The sequence below is a fragment of the Colobus angolensis genome, unplaced genomic scaffold (assembly GCF_000951035.1).
Source record: "Colobus angolensis palliatus isolate OR3802 unplaced genomic scaffold, Cang.pa_1.0 Scaffold569, whole genome shotgun sequence".
NCBI lineage: Eukaryota > Metazoa > Chordata > Mammalia > Primates > Cercopithecidae > Colobus > Colobus angolensis.
In genome coordinates this window covers 1517685-1533016 of record NW_012119254.1, presented here as the reverse complement: position 1 = coordinate 1533016, position 15332 = coordinate 1517685, and the positions used below count along the sequence as shown (strand labels likewise).

At 37.4% G+C, this 15332-nt stretch overlaps 1 protein-coding gene across 1 annotated transcript in view; it reads left to right on the top strand.

Annotated features, from left to right (window-relative positions):
• The first annotated feature begins 2691 nt into the window (after positions 1 to 2691).
• The window catches only part of CROT (carnitine O-octanoyltransferase), a 56068-nt gene continuing 43427 nt past the window's right edge, over positions 2692 to 15332 (top strand). Inside the window, exons 1-4 of the mRNA XM_011961774.1 lie at positions 2692 to 2821; positions 12166 to 12290; positions 14364 to 14545; positions 14705 to 14829. Of these exons, the coding sequence (XP_011817164.1) occupies positions 2707 to 2821; positions 12166 to 12290; positions 14364 to 14545; positions 14705 to 14829 (547 nt within the window). The 5' untranslated portion in view covers positions 2692 to 2706. The remainder of the gene's footprint in view (positions 2822 to 12165; positions 12291 to 14363; positions 14546 to 14704; positions 14830 to 15332) is intronic.

Here is a 15332-nt window from a genome sequence, read left to right as displayed (position 1 = left end):
AGCAGGCTCCTGGCAGTCTTAAGCAGTTCATCTTCTTGGTGTACTGGTATGTGACAATTCCTTCACTTATTGTTCGTGGTTCTTTTCCACTTTCTGTGAATTCATATTTCATTGCCCCCAGGAAGTACATTCTAATTAAATCTAGCATAATCATTTTCTTAGTGCTATTGGAACTATATTGTGTAATTTAATCTTTGTGGTTGAGAATTCAAGAAAACTCTTCAAGAAAGAATCCGATAATTTATATTTTTAATGTGTACCGGTTGGTGGGTTAAGCACTATAGTGGGTATGAAACTAATACTCTTGCTTCCAGTTTTCTAGAGTCTATTAAGTGGCACAGAGGTAAACAGAATAGCTTATCTTCTCTGTATGGGTGTACTAGTCTTCTATTGTTGCTTTAACCAATTACCACAAATGCAACAATTAAAACAACACAAATGTATTATCTCATAGCTTCTGTAGATGTGAAGTTTGGGTGGGCTTAGCTGAGTTCTTGGCTTAGAATTTCACAAAACAGAAGCAAAGGTTTCTGTAGATATGAGTTCTTTTCTGGAGGCTGTAGGGGAGAATCCACCTCTAGGCTATTTCAGGTTGTTGACAAAATTCACACTGACATCTCCTATCCTTACTGTATGTCAGGGTGAGCCTCTTTCAGTTCTTTAAGGCCATCTACATCTTCAAAGACACCACAAATCCTTCTCAAGCATTAAAGCAGTCTTATTTGTCTGCCACTGGCCAGAGAAAGCTCTCTGCTCTTATGGACTCAAGTGATTAGATTAGTTCCACTTGGATAATTTCCCTATTTTAAGGTCAGTTCTGTAGAGAATATCACAGCCACAGGAGTAATGATCTCACCATATTCGCAGGTTCTGGGGATTAGCAGGGCTGGAATCTTGGGGGTCATTCATAGTAATTGTGCCTACCACAATATGGTGGTTTCAGGCAGGATTATTTTGTTTTTATAATGTGCTTTCACAGGCATTGAAAACAAATTCTGACTTTATTGAATTGTATTATTAACCACTCTAAGATAAGGAAATTCACTTAAAGTTACTTGCTCTAGGGGCACTTGGCTAGAAAGTGGCAGAGTCTATACTTGGATCCAGATCTACATTTCCATTAGGTCCAAACCCATGTTTATGGATGGTCAAAATTGTATGCAGCCAAAGCCAATAGACAGCAAGAAGCTAAAGAACTTTGAGTTAATTATTATTTCTCATTTTCAAATTATCTCTTCATATTAGTGGTACAGGCTAAGCTCTTCTCCCTACAAAAGAAAGCCCAAAATACAATGGTGTGACTAAAATAAAAGTTTTTTTTTTTTTTTCCATACATCTAGAGGTAGGAGTCAAGGACTAGTAGGGAGATTCTGACATCCTCCATACATGACTTCCACAAATGGGGCCACAGTGCTGTTTAGTTCGTCACTACCTAGCAGGTAGTGAAAAGGAGGGAAAGTGCAGGGAGAACACATGCATTATTCCTTTTTGGGAGCGTGACCTGGAAGTGACACACACAAAGTCATCACAAAGCCACACTGAGCTTCAAGAGAGGGTGGGAAAGATGTAACTGGGGGCTGTATGCAGGGCTGAAACTCAGGATTCTGTTAAAGCAGAGGAAAAAAGGTATTAGCAGAAAACAGTCTCTGCTGTCTCCATGTTTTTGATCGTGTTCAATTCTGTAACCTTATATGAGTGGAATATTTTGTTTAGCGTTGCTATCAGTTTTAAAAAGTAGTTTTTGAAGAATAGGAAATTTGAATTCAATATTAACATTCTTTGATTTCTCAGTTGCTATTTTAATATATAATTGTTTATTACATTAATATAATTAATATATGATAATTTACAAAGGCTTTGATAAATCTCATTTTTTATTTAGCATTTGTATACCTTATTCACATTTTGGGTTAGATTTCTTTGATAACAATGAATACATGTGTCAATATGTTCAGGATTGCTTTGAAACACTTGAGAGCATTCTGTGTAGGCCTCATACTACCTGTACAATTAAAGCAGCTTGTCATATGGTTTATGTATTCTATAATAATCTTTAATTCTACAGTTGGACACTTCCACACCTCTTTGTACTTTGTGCCCCAAAGTTTTCTGTATCAATGCATAATCCTTTTCTATATATCAAATATTATCTATCCACTAAGATTTACTGCATGTTCCCTCACTTTCTATCATGTTGTTTTGTATAGGGGAAAGATTGTAGTCTTAAGAGATCTGGGTTTGAGTCTTGCGTTTGACCTTACGTAAGTTACTACATTTCTGAGTTTTGGTATATTCATATGTAAAATGGCAAACAATGCCACCTTTCAGAGATAACGTAAAAGTTAGGGAGCTAACACATATTTTCTGTAACCTAAACTGGAATACCTGGCAAATGCTAGGTGTTCAATAAATGGTAACTAATAAATGGTAATAAATGGTAACTAAGTTCAATAAATGGTAACCAGTCTCATTGATCACTCTTTACTTATAGCACTTTGAGTCTACACATTCTTTTTAAGTTGGTTTTCTCTATCTGACAGGTTTATAAATTTCGTAATAACTGGTACCAAGTCCTAGATATGCTGTGGTCCCTAAATACTGGTTTAGTGAATTGTGAATTGTACCTAGGATACATAAGACTATCTATGAGATTGAAGTTGTGAGGGCTGTCTCTCTTTTCTTTAGTTTTCCTACTGTGATTCTATCATGGAAAATCAATTGGCTAAATCAACTGAAGAACGAACATTTCAGTACCAGGATTCTCTTCCATCACTGCCTGTTCCTTCACTCGAAGAATCATTAAAAAAATACCTTGAATCAGGTATGTTAATAATCTTTTAGTATATTGAAAGCTTATTGAAAGTTTATTGAAAGCTTTTCCATTATAGAGTAGGGCATCCTCAGAAAGCAAGCAGATAGTCTTTAAGTTTTTCTTACATAGGGGTCTAATCTATGTAAAGACTAAGCTGTGTCTTTGTGAGGTTGAGCAGACAGCATGACAAAATTTATTATTCTATTGATTTAAACAAAACAATCCTTGACATTTTAGTGCATGAATATGTCAAAGAATAACGTTAATCATCTCGAAAACATATATTGTTATGGGTATTGAGACATCTGGACTTTCCACTGTTGTAGAAGTGTGTCATTGTAAGTATCTTTAGGCTGTTTCCTCAACTGTAACTATCTTATGACTGGGTCATGACTGACAAGGAAGGTGCCTTGCTAGTCTCAAGATGGAGCTGAATTTAAATGGTGTCACTCTGGCTCTCCTGGGCTCCTGCTTCCCCAAGATTTCCCCCTCTACTTATGAGAGAACCCTTAACCTTAAGGGGAGATAAAGGGTGAAGGTTGTCCTTTTGTAACTCCTTCTAGGAGGCAGTGGATGTTGATTGTTGGAACAGGGTCTTCTCATAATAGTGTGCAGTGAGCCTCTTCAGGGAGTCAGGGAGCTCCTTGCTTGCATGATGTCCCAGTTGTTTCTAGAAGGTTAATATACTAGGTTAATAAATAGATAGGTGAAACAGCTGCTAAGCTATTTTATCTTGCAGCCCTATACAATAAGCACAACAGAAATAAAAAGCACAATAATTAATAATAATGAATATTATAATACCAAACATACTGAAAAGAAATGCTTTCCAAGTGCTGGAGAGCTCATGAAACCCTGCTGTTACAGGGTCATAAGACAAGGAATCCATTGCCAAAATACAAGTTTCCAGAGAACTCATGTCCTGGGATAGATTATGGAAGTAATCAGGAACATAATATAATATTCAGTTTTGTTCAAGGCACAAGTTCCTCCCTTGGCTGCAGTTAAAAAATGTATAAGGCCGTATGGTTTTGCAAGGCCACTGGTCTTATTTGGGAAGTTTATTCTGTCAGGAGGGTGATAGCCTGATGAGTGTCATTGAAAGCTGCACCAGTATGTTTTTGCTAGGGCCTTTATTTGTGATTCAATATGTATAACTGCTGCTTGAGGAGAGAATATGGCCATAGGATAAAACCACAAAGAAGCCTGTTTTGTCATCATCTATGATGGGCCTTGACTGGTTTTCAGTTGGTGAGGAAGGAATTTAGATGTATAATGATATGTCATAGAAGGTTCGTGACCCCTAGTACATTGACCCCTAGTACATTGTCCAGTCCAGTTGTAAGATAGGTATAGCCAGTTGTGAGACCCGTGTGCCCACAACCATCCCCAAGGAGAAGGATGGACACCCAATCTTAGAGATTTATTTTGCCATTCTGTCCACATTTGATTAGTTAAGACCAGAGTCTGATTGCATTGTTGGGTGGCAACCACCCCACGTTGTAGGTTTCAGCCTGGAAGTGGCTGGGCTGGTGTCATGTCTCTCAAGACATAAGAGTGCTTTACCTGTCACCTGAATTTGGGTAGCCATTAATCAACTAAACCCATCAAAAATGGTATAGCCTAAAGTGGGGGTGTTATTTAGTTGTCTGCAGAATAATTGAAAAAGGTGTTTTTTTGTTTGTTCGTTTCAATAGAGGAAAGGAAGGATAGTGGCTGGTGTCTTTTTGATACGTTAGAAAAGGAAAGTATTTATCTATTATAAACCATTTATTGAGGTGGCTTAAATTGGCCTATTTGATATGCCAAGGTAAGCCTGAGGGTGATGAAAGAGGTAATTCACTGCATACCCAACAGTTTTTCTGGTTTATAAAGGAGGCCATAGTTTGTGCCCATTCTGTGAACAAATTAGCTCCAATATTATAATAGATCAAGTTTACTATTAAAACCAGTAATTTCATTTTGAGAGTAGTGCTTATCTACTGGATGGATTCTTTTTTTGAAGAGAAGCCACAGGATTCTTTACTGGCTCACAAGAGTATGCTGGAACAGTGGTCACCACGTTGAATGCCTCTGGGACTTTACGAGGGGCCCGTTTAATTTTGGATGAATGTACCCAAGTGTGTACTCCCTTAAACCTAACTCCACTAGAGGTACTTAGAAGCACTTGATAGGGTCCTTTCCACTTTGGAGAAAGTTGTCTGTAGGAGGTCCTTCTTTCTAAGTCTTTAATACGACTAAGTCTCCTGGTTGAACAGCAGAGTTATGAATATTTATGGATGTGGTTCTGATACATGAATATTGAACAAACATGCATGTAACATATGACTGTTTAACCCTGCGATGGAGACTTAAGCCTTGCCTGATGTGATCTTAGATCCTATTTATAATTTGGTATTTTATTGCCATAAAGAGTCTGTTTTGTCAATCTTATGATTTCTATTTTAATGCTAAGCTAGTCAGTTATGACTGAATTCCAAGAAGAGGAAAGATATAGCAAAGCATGTCCAATCTCCCTGCTTCCCCTCATGGCCCAAACTAGTTTTTCAGGTGTTTTAGATGCCCTTTGGCCAAGAAGAGGGTTCATTTTGTTGGGAAAGGGCTTAGAACTTTTAAAAATTTACTTATTTTAGTTTATAGTCCCCCCTTTTTTTGTCAAGGTATGCCATCAATGGCCAAACTCTTATTTTGTCCAATATCGATGTCAGGGTGGTGTGCTACCTGCCCTGGGTCCATCATGTCTCTTGGTGGGACCTCTATGGCCAAGGGACTTAAACAAAAGACTTATGGCCAATTAACATTCTAGGCCAGATGGGAATGGAGGTGGGCAGGCACTCATTAACCTTAAAACCCCTTTTAAGCAACATAAGAGCCAAAAGCCAAATGGCAGGGTTACAAAATTTACTTATTTATAAATTCTATCCATTAAGCTATTTTAATCTTGACTTGTAGCAGTTAGCCATATAAAATACAAGCATTTTGCTCAGCTTTAGAGGCAGTTTGCCTGACCTTGATTTGGAGGGCCTGAATTGATTTTATTCTCCACAACAAGCCCTTACAATCTCATGTGGTAGTCTCTGGGCCTAGAAGGACTAAACAGTTTCAAATTATGGAGGAAAACAAAACATAAGGAATTAATGTTTTAAACAAAAATGTCATAAGCCCCACCTAGTTTTGAGAATGACAGGAAAGGAAGCCCATATGTAGCCAAATACTTAAATTATTTAATATCAAGGCATAGAAAAATTATATTCAGATACAGGCAAAATTATTAAATGAATTTTAATGTTTTGAATACAGGTCTGTCTCCATGTCTCTGTCTGTAGGACTCATGAGAACAGTTTACTTTGATTGTCCAGGTCTAAAGACAAGGCTTTGATTAGTTTCAGCTTGCTATCAGATACTGGCAGGAGTCAGTACCTTCTTTAGATGAGCTATATGTACCCAGGAGTCAAAGCCCTGTAACTTTAAGGCAAAAGGATTAGTTAATAGCACTTGATAAGGATCCTTCTAAGGAACTAGAGGGAGTCCTTTTACGGATTTTTTTTTCTTTTCTTTTTATTTTTTTTTGAAACATGGTCTCATTCTGTCACCCAGGCTGGAGTGCATTGGTGCAATCTTGGCTCACTGCAACCTCCGTCCCCTGGGCTTAAGCAATTCTCCCAACTTAGCATCCTGAGTAGCTGGGATTACAGTCATGCACCACCATGCCCAGCTAACTTTTTGTAGTTTTAGTAGAGATGGGGTTTTACCAAGTTGGCCAGGCTAGTCTCAAACTCCTGACCTCAGGTGATCCACCTGCCCCTGCCTCCCAAAGTGCTGGGATTACAGGTGTGAGCCACTACACTTGGCCCTTTAACTGATTTTTTTCTAGTATATGTAATTATCAGGCTGGAAGTAGTATGTGTTAAGCCGTTTTTGCATTGATATAAAGAAATACCTGAGACTGGGTAATTTATTTTCAAAAAAGAGGTTTAATTGGCTCTCAGTTCTGCAGGGTGTACAGGAAGCATAGTGCTGGCATCTGCTTCTGGAAAGTCCTTGGGAACCTTACAATCAGGGCAGGAGGTGAAGCAGGAGCAGGCAGTTCACGTGGTGAAAACAAGAGCAAGAAAGAGAGAGTGACAGGGAGGAAGAGTTGCCACACACTTTTAAACAACCAGATATTGTGTGAAATCAGACTGAGGGCTCACTTGTCACCAAGGAGACAGCCCAAGCCATTCATGAGGGCTCTGCTCCCATGATCCAGCCACCTCCTACCAGGCCCCACCTCCAACACTGGTCGTTACATCTCAACATGAGATTTGGAGGGGACATCCAAACTATATTATGGTGATAATGGAGTTCATGGTCTGACTAAAAGCTGTAAAAAGATTCTACAGTGTTGTAGTAATTAATTTTTATAACTTTTATAAATCCAGCAATAAGACCAAGTCAGAGACTTAATTTAGGATTTTGATTTTGAGGATGTTTATTAAACATGTTAAAAAGCTGAAAACACTTGATCAAAACAGAAGCAGAGGTCATTGTAAAATAATAGTTACTCATTTAGCCAAAGTGATAATGAAAATGCTTTAGAAGCAATACGGAAGGCTACATGATGTAAAAACCTTAACCCTGTTAAATCTTAGTTGTTTTAGCACCAAAAAAACTAATAATAAAGACAGCATAGAAATTATAAAATCTTGTTTCTTAAGACAGTTACCAAAAAGGCAAAAAAAAAATTCTGCAGTGTGACTACTTTTCCTTATGGAAAGCCCATTTAGATAACCTGGACATCAAACCTGATGAAAAAAGTGCTTGAATTTAACTGGACCCAGGAAGAGTATGTTCAACGTTATGGGTATAGCATAGGATTATCTCACTCTTAGGAACAGCATTAGTTTTTTGATTACATTGAAAATTTAGATATATTTTAAAAAGCCAAAAGTACAGAATCAAGTTATACTAGAGGTAAACATTGCTTTTCTGGACTTTCAAGATAAAATATTTTAGCATTAGGTCATAACAACAGTAAAATTAGAACTGGAGGGAAAAAAAAGCTGATGACAAAGCTGAAGGAAAGAATTCTCTCAGACCTCAAAAAAGCAATAAGCAGTGAGACACAGTAAAAGTTGAACTTCTGGGATATGATTCTGAGATTTTTTAAAAGAAACAGTTTATAAAAGTAAAATTTCTTGTAATATTATTAAGAGCATATTAATACCTTAAGGAAATCTTGTTTTAACATCAGGGACCAAAATTTATAAAGACTCATTTATAAATGATTTTCTTTTCACTGTAACCAATTTAATCACATACAAAATTCCTTTCATGAATTCCCCTTCACAAATCTTATCATGACTTACACAAACCATCTGTGACATGCTTGGACTTTCTGACTTGTTCTAAACTTCTTTCTTTCCTAAATAATCAGTCATTTTACTTTAGAACAAAAATTTACCATACAAGAATCTTTTTCATACAAAAGTATTCTCTTCTGTATAATCTTTCTTACCAAAAATACGTTGTTATTATTTTTTTTTGAGACAGAGCCTCGCTTTCTTGCCCAGGCTAGAGTGCAGTGGCAAATTCACAGCTCATTGCAGCCTTGACATTCTGGGCTCAAGTGATCCTCCCACCTCAGCCTCCCAAGTAGCTGGGATTATAGACATGTACCACCACACCAGGCTAATTTTTGTATTTTTTGTAGAAATGGAGCTTTGCCATCTTGCCCAAGCTGGTCTTGAACTCCTGGCCTCAGCTCTAAGGCAGTGATCTACCTGCCTTAGCCTCCCAACATGCTGGTATTGCAGACATGAACCACTGGGCCCGGCCCAAAATACATTTTTATATTCACAACTTTCTTCACATTTCTCTCTCCCTACTTGTTCCTTTTTACCTTCTTTCATAGGTAAATTTTAAATTAGCTCTAAATTATATAAAATTATTATTATTTTTCAACTGGGAGAATGTTTGCTTCCCTCAGTTGAGAGATGCTGAATTAAATAACCCAGAGAATGAAAATCATCAAGACCAGAAAAAGTGATAGGTTTAAACTTCAGGGCATGCAAGCACAGGGCGACATCTGTCACTAGTGAGGCACAGACAGCAAATATACAGCTGATTAAGAAACAGTAGGTACTGGCAAATACGACTCTGAGACTCAAATAGGTTATCCAACTCTGGGTGGGGCCTCTAACCTCAACCTGGGGAATATGAGTATTCCTGTGTCTCCTGGGGCTTAGAAGGCTGAGTATATTGCAAAGTATATTGCAAAAAGGAAAAGGGACAACAAAGGGAAAGGAAGAGACAACAAAGAGCACTCACCTATACATGAATCCAAAAACTTAGGAAGCAAGAAATCTAGAATTGTTTGTCAGATGTTAGTATTTTATAGATAAAATCATTCCACAATTTTATTTTATTTTATTTTTCTGAGATGAGGTCTCACTGTCACCCAGGCTGGAGTGCAGTGGTGCAGTCACGGGTCACTGCAGCCTTGACCTCCCGGCTCAGGTGATCCTACAACCTCAACCTCCCGAGTAGCTGGGACTGCAGGCAGGTGCCACCATGTCCTGCTAATTTTTGTATCTTTTATAGAGATGGGGTTTCTCCATGTTGCCCAAGCTGCCAAAATTTTAGAAACATGTTTCCCATATTATAAACATTTCTTAATTGGAAATGACCCAGACATCCAGTGAGTCACTCCAGGAAAGCCATGATCAAAATTTTGGGTAAAGTAGTCTTCATGGAAGTTTGAAGGTTTTTTTGTTTTTGTTTTTGTTTGTTTGTTTTGCCTTTTCACATTTTGTTTTTCAGTTTCAAATGAGTTTCTAACATGTACATTTCTTTTGCAGTTCTGGTTGAACTGTACAAGAAAAACAAAATCTCCAAGTAACCTAAACAGCAAGTTTTATTTCAATACTAGTAGTCTAATAATAACAGATTCAAATCAGGCAGAAAAGAAGAGAAAAATAGAGAGCTTCGGAAGACTCTATTTAATTTCATAACTGCAGGGCAAAAGTAACCATCTGAATGCCAACAGGCTGAAACTTCAGACAAGAGAATGGGACTCCACAGGGGCAAGCAGATAAAGATTTCCACAGAGGCAAGCAGATAAAGATTTCTACCTGTTTTAACGTGGGGTGTAAAAGCATCTAAGTCCTGCAATGGTTAAGATATAGCACGAACAGGCTGGACACAATTGCTAACATCTGTAATTCCAGTACTTTGGGAGGCCAAAGCAGGCAGATCACCTGAGGTCAGGAGTTCAAGACCAGCCTGGCCAACAGTGTGAAACCCCGTGTCTACTAAAAATACAAAAATTAGCTGGGCATGGTGGTGGGTGCCTGTAGTTCTAGCTACTTGGGACGCTGAGGCAGGAGAATCACCTGAACCTGGGAGGCAGAGGTTGCTGTGAGCCAAAATTGCGCCATTGCACTCCAGCCTGGGCGACAGAGCGAGACTCTGTCTCAAAATATATATATCAAGAGCAAACCTTGTAAGTCCTCAGGTTTCCCATGCTATCCTGAGACATGACAAAGCAAACGAAAAGGTGATGGACAAAAGGCAAGTGTGGAAAGTGAATGCAGTAAACCTCTGGGCTGGCCATAGGGGCCACTGTAAGGCTGCAGTAAAGCAAAGGCAACAGTCTGGGAAATGACGAGAACTGTAGCTTTCCCATATCTGGCAAAGGGGACAAAGTGGATTAGTCCAAAGCATATTCTGGCATACATCTTGCAAGGCTACTTTAATTTTTATTATACCCCAGGACTCTCACCCCATTGGTCTGGGACTCTAACCCAAATATTATACCCTTCAGACTCTAACCCCATTGGGCTAGAAATACTATCCTTGATAGGATGCCAAGACAGACCCCACTTATCAGAGGTGGCCAATTAGTGCTGTGCCAGCTGAATTTCTTCAGCATGGGATCTCATCCTAATGTCCCTTTGTAGTCACCAGAAGATGTTACCAGATAAGGGGTCTTGATCCAGACCCTAAGAGGGTGCTTGGATCTCACGCGGGAAGGAATTCAAGGTGAGTTGCAGAGGGCAGTGAGAAGAGACAGCTTGTTGAAAGCTACTCCATTGTAGAGGAGGGCATCCTCAGAGGGCAAGCAAAGGAATGCACTATACTTATTTTAAGTTTTTCTTATATAGAGCCCTTATCAATGTAAAGACTAAACTAAGCTACGTCTACATGAGGGTGAGCAGACAACATGACACAATTTATTATTCTATTGATTTAAATAAAACTATCCTTGACATTTTAGTGTGTGAATACATCCAAGCACATCTGTAATTCTCTTGAAAACATATATTGTTGTGGGTATTGGGACACCTGGACTTTCTGCTGCTTAGGAGTATGTCCTTGTAGATATCTATAGGCTGTTGACTCAACTGTAAATATTTTCTGAATGTGGGTCATGACCAGCAAGGAATTGTGCCTTGTTAGTCTGCAGATGGAGCTGAAATTAAAATGGCATTACTCTGGCTCTCCTAAGCTCCTGCTTCCTTAACAACACTGTTAGAAGTTGAAGGTTTAATTACTTCTTCATCTAGACTTGTAATAAAGTATAGGTGACTCTTGAACAATGCAGGGCTGGCAGTGCTGACCCATGTGTATTAGAAAATCCAAGTACAACTTTTGACTCCTCAAGTACTGAACTGCTAATAGCCTACTATTGACCAGAAGCCTTACCAATAACATAAACAGTTGATTAACCGATATTTTTATGTTATATGTATTATTTTCTGTATTATTTAAGTTAAAGCAAATGTTATTAAAAATGATAAGGAAAAGTATATTTATTATCTATTAAGTGGAAGTGGATCATCATAAAAGTTTTCATCTTGATGGTTTTCATGTTGAGTATGTGGAGGAAGAGGAGGGACTGGTCTTGTCTCAGAGGTGGTAGAGGAGGTGGAAGTAGGGACAGGAGAGGCAAGCACACTCATTTTATTAGGTATAAGTGGACCTGTGCAGTTCAAACTCGTGTTTTTCAAGTCAACCATGTCCTTAAAATATCCAAAGTTTTTTTTCTCTCTTTATGTTAATTTTTGCACAGTTTGAAAAGCCAGATAGTGTAAATAGGCTTGTGATGAAAAATGTAGTCCTTTGCCCCATCTCCCTGGCTCCCTCCCAACTTGCTAATCCCACTCTCTCAAGCAAGGATTTCCAAATCTTTTATTTGTTTCTTTTCTGCCACTTTCATGTTGTCAACTCTTAATTTTATTGTTCTGCTCTGATATTTAGTACAGTATTGTGTTTTACATATCCAAGTCTTAAGATTTGTGTAAGTTAGTAATAATACAGGTGAGTTGGTGGTACTTGTTCTAAATACCTTAATACATATTTTTCCTTTCTAGTGAAACCATTTGCAGATGAAGAAGAATATAGGAAAACTGAAGAAATAGTTCAAAAATTTCAAAGTGGGATTGGAGAAAAATTGCACCAGAAATTGCTTGAAAGGGCAAAAGGAAAAAGAAATTGGGTATTTGTTGTTACAATTGAATAATTGATGATGTTTAAAGAATGATAAATAAAAAGTGCATAGTTTTTATTTTTAAATTATTGCTGTAAAAATTTTTACAGTTTATTATTGTCATTTTCATAATCCAAAAGAAGGAATAAATCACTTAACTTTGGGAGTTTTCAGTGGGTGGATTCGGGAACTTGTTAAAATGCAGATTTGCTGGGATAAGTGATTCTGATTCACATGTCTGGAATGAGGCCCAGAGATTCTTATTTTAACAATCACTTCATGTGGTTTGGCTGCAGGTGATCTGTAGACTATGCTTAAGAAAAACATTTTGTCCAGGTGACTAGCTGGAAAAATCTGAAATTCTAAAATGGACATGTCACATAGGTGGCATAGAAATATTTTAGTAGTACAGTGGAGAAAGGGAATCATTAAAAATCAGAGTGGAGAATGGTTATGTATATTGTATATTTCAGTTAGATAAATTGAGGAAGAAGCTAGTATAAATTTATTGAAGGTCTCAATAATTTTCTGCAAAATTCTTTCACTTCTTCAGCTCAACCATTTCTGTATTCTCTTTTATGAATCAGAGGATAATTAAATTAAATTAAATATAAATTTAATTTATAATTTTTTTTATAATTAAAAAGCATTGCCTTCGTCTAGAAATAATTATTGTACCTATCATTTAGTTTTAGAAATAAAAAGCAAGCTGATTTTTTTTTTTGATGAACCATTGATATCTGTGATGGAATAATAAAATTTCACACTTCCTGATTCCTTTGTTCTCAATTTTGAGCCTTGAGTTATTTTAATTAAAGTGGGGCAAAGGTAAAGAAATTGTTGTTTTATCTGTGTCTTTTTTGTTTATGTCTCTTTCTGAATTACTAATTATAGTTTATAACATCACTTTCTTCAAAAAATACTCTAGGTAATTTGATAAGATGTACTTACTTATGCATGGAATTCAATTGCATATTGTGAAAGAGAGATACATAGAAAACAGTGTTTGTGAAAAATCTAAATTACTTTGAAGCCTGCTGAAAACTTTTATTTATTTCTTTTATTTCTTTCTTTCACGTATTTATTTTTTGGAGACAGAGTCTCGCTCTGTTGCCCAGGCTTAAGTGCAGTGGTGCAATCTCGGCTCACTGCAACCTCTGCCTCCCGGGTTCAAGCTATTCTCGTGCCTCAGCCTCCTATGTAGCTGTAATTACAGGTGCACACCACCACACCCAACTGATTTTTGTATTTTTTGTAGAGATGGGGTTTTGCCATGTTGGCCAGGCTGGTCTTAAATTCCTGGCCTCAAGTGATCTGCCTGCCTCCGCCTCCCAAAGTGCTGGAATTACAGGTGTGAGCCACTATGCCCAGCCAGTTTTTATATTTCTGATTTAGTATTTCAGTTTCTGTTTGGAAAAGGAAAATTGTTAATACCTTAATAACTGTTATGATTAGGTAAGGATTTCTTGATTATCTATTATGCCCCAAGTATTCTGAAGAAACACTTATGTACTTTGTTGCATACTTGTGACTACAATACAATGATATGTCTGAAGGTATCTTTTGGTGCTTTCTTGCTACTTGTTTTTGATAGTGTAGTTAAACCAAATAATACCTAAGATCCTGTAGCTCTCTGCTGAAAAGAAATTATCACAATAACATTTCTCAATATGTATGATGATTTAAAGCAAGAAAACATGTTTTTATTTATTTATTTTTGAGACAGGGTCTTTCTCTGTTACCAAGGCTGGAGTGCAGCAGTACAATCATAGCTCACTGCACCCTTGAACTCCTGGGCTCAGGTGATCCTCCTGCCTCAGCCTCTTGAGTAGCTAAGACTACATGCAGGCCCAGCTAATTAAATTTTTTTTTTTTTTTTTGTAGAGACAGGGTCTCTCTATGTTGCCTTGGCCTCCCAAAGTGCTGGGATTATAGGTGTGAGTCACCTCACCCAGCCAAAAAACACGTTCTTAAATGTTGAAGAATAATTAAAGACAAATGTAGCTTGCTTTTAAAATTCCCAGTAGTGACACATTCATGTATTATGAAGAACATTAAGATGATGTTCTCAATTTCTTTTAGCTGGAAGAGTGGTGGCTGAATGTTGCCTATCTGGATGTTCGTATACCATCACAATTGAATGTCAACTTTGCGGGTCCTGCAGCTCATTTTGAACACTACTGGCCACCAAAGGAAGGGACTCAGTTGGAAAGAGGAAGTATAATTCTTTGGCATAACTTGAACTACTGGCAGCTATTAAGAAAGTAAGGACACGTGTGAATTTAGTAACAGGCTTACCTGAAGTCTCAGGTAGCAAAATGTTGAGAAGCTTAATTTACTTATTTGGGGATGAATACTTCAGTTGTGGCTGGTTTTTAAATTTTATAATGACTTCTTGGTCAAAATCTTTTTTTTTTTAATAGAGAAAAAGTGCCTGTTCATAAAGTTGGAAATACTCCTCTAGATATGAATCAATTCCGAATGCTATTTTCTACCTGCAAGGTTCCAGGAATTACTAGAGACTCAATTATGAATTATTTTAAGACCGGTAAGTAATAATTCAGGTATCTTTTTTAGTAAAGGCACTGGAATTTGGGTAGCCTACTATGATGTGATGGAACATACACTTTTGAAGAATATTACTGTTGGGACTTTGACAAAGAAAGGTTTTCTGTGAGCCTTATATTTGAATCATTCTCATTAGTTCAGATGTGATTTATGGCAATGGATTTTCTAAATGTGTCTTACATGGTTCAACACAAACCCGATGCTTATATTCCATCATTTGAAAGTTTAAAGTTTAGTTGAATAGTAGAATCAGAGTATTAAGAAAATCCTGAAACATATGATCTGTATGCTTCTCTTTCTACCATCATTTTTTATTACCTGAATTGTCTTTTTAAGTGTTTGCTTATATGTGTTCATCATGCCGCAGTCTCCCTGTGAGTCTGCTTGTCCCTCCACCTTATATGAGGTAAAAGCCTGGAGTCACTCTTCCTTTTTCTTATTTTTTCATTTTTTTTGAGACAGGGTCTCACTCTGTTGCCCAGG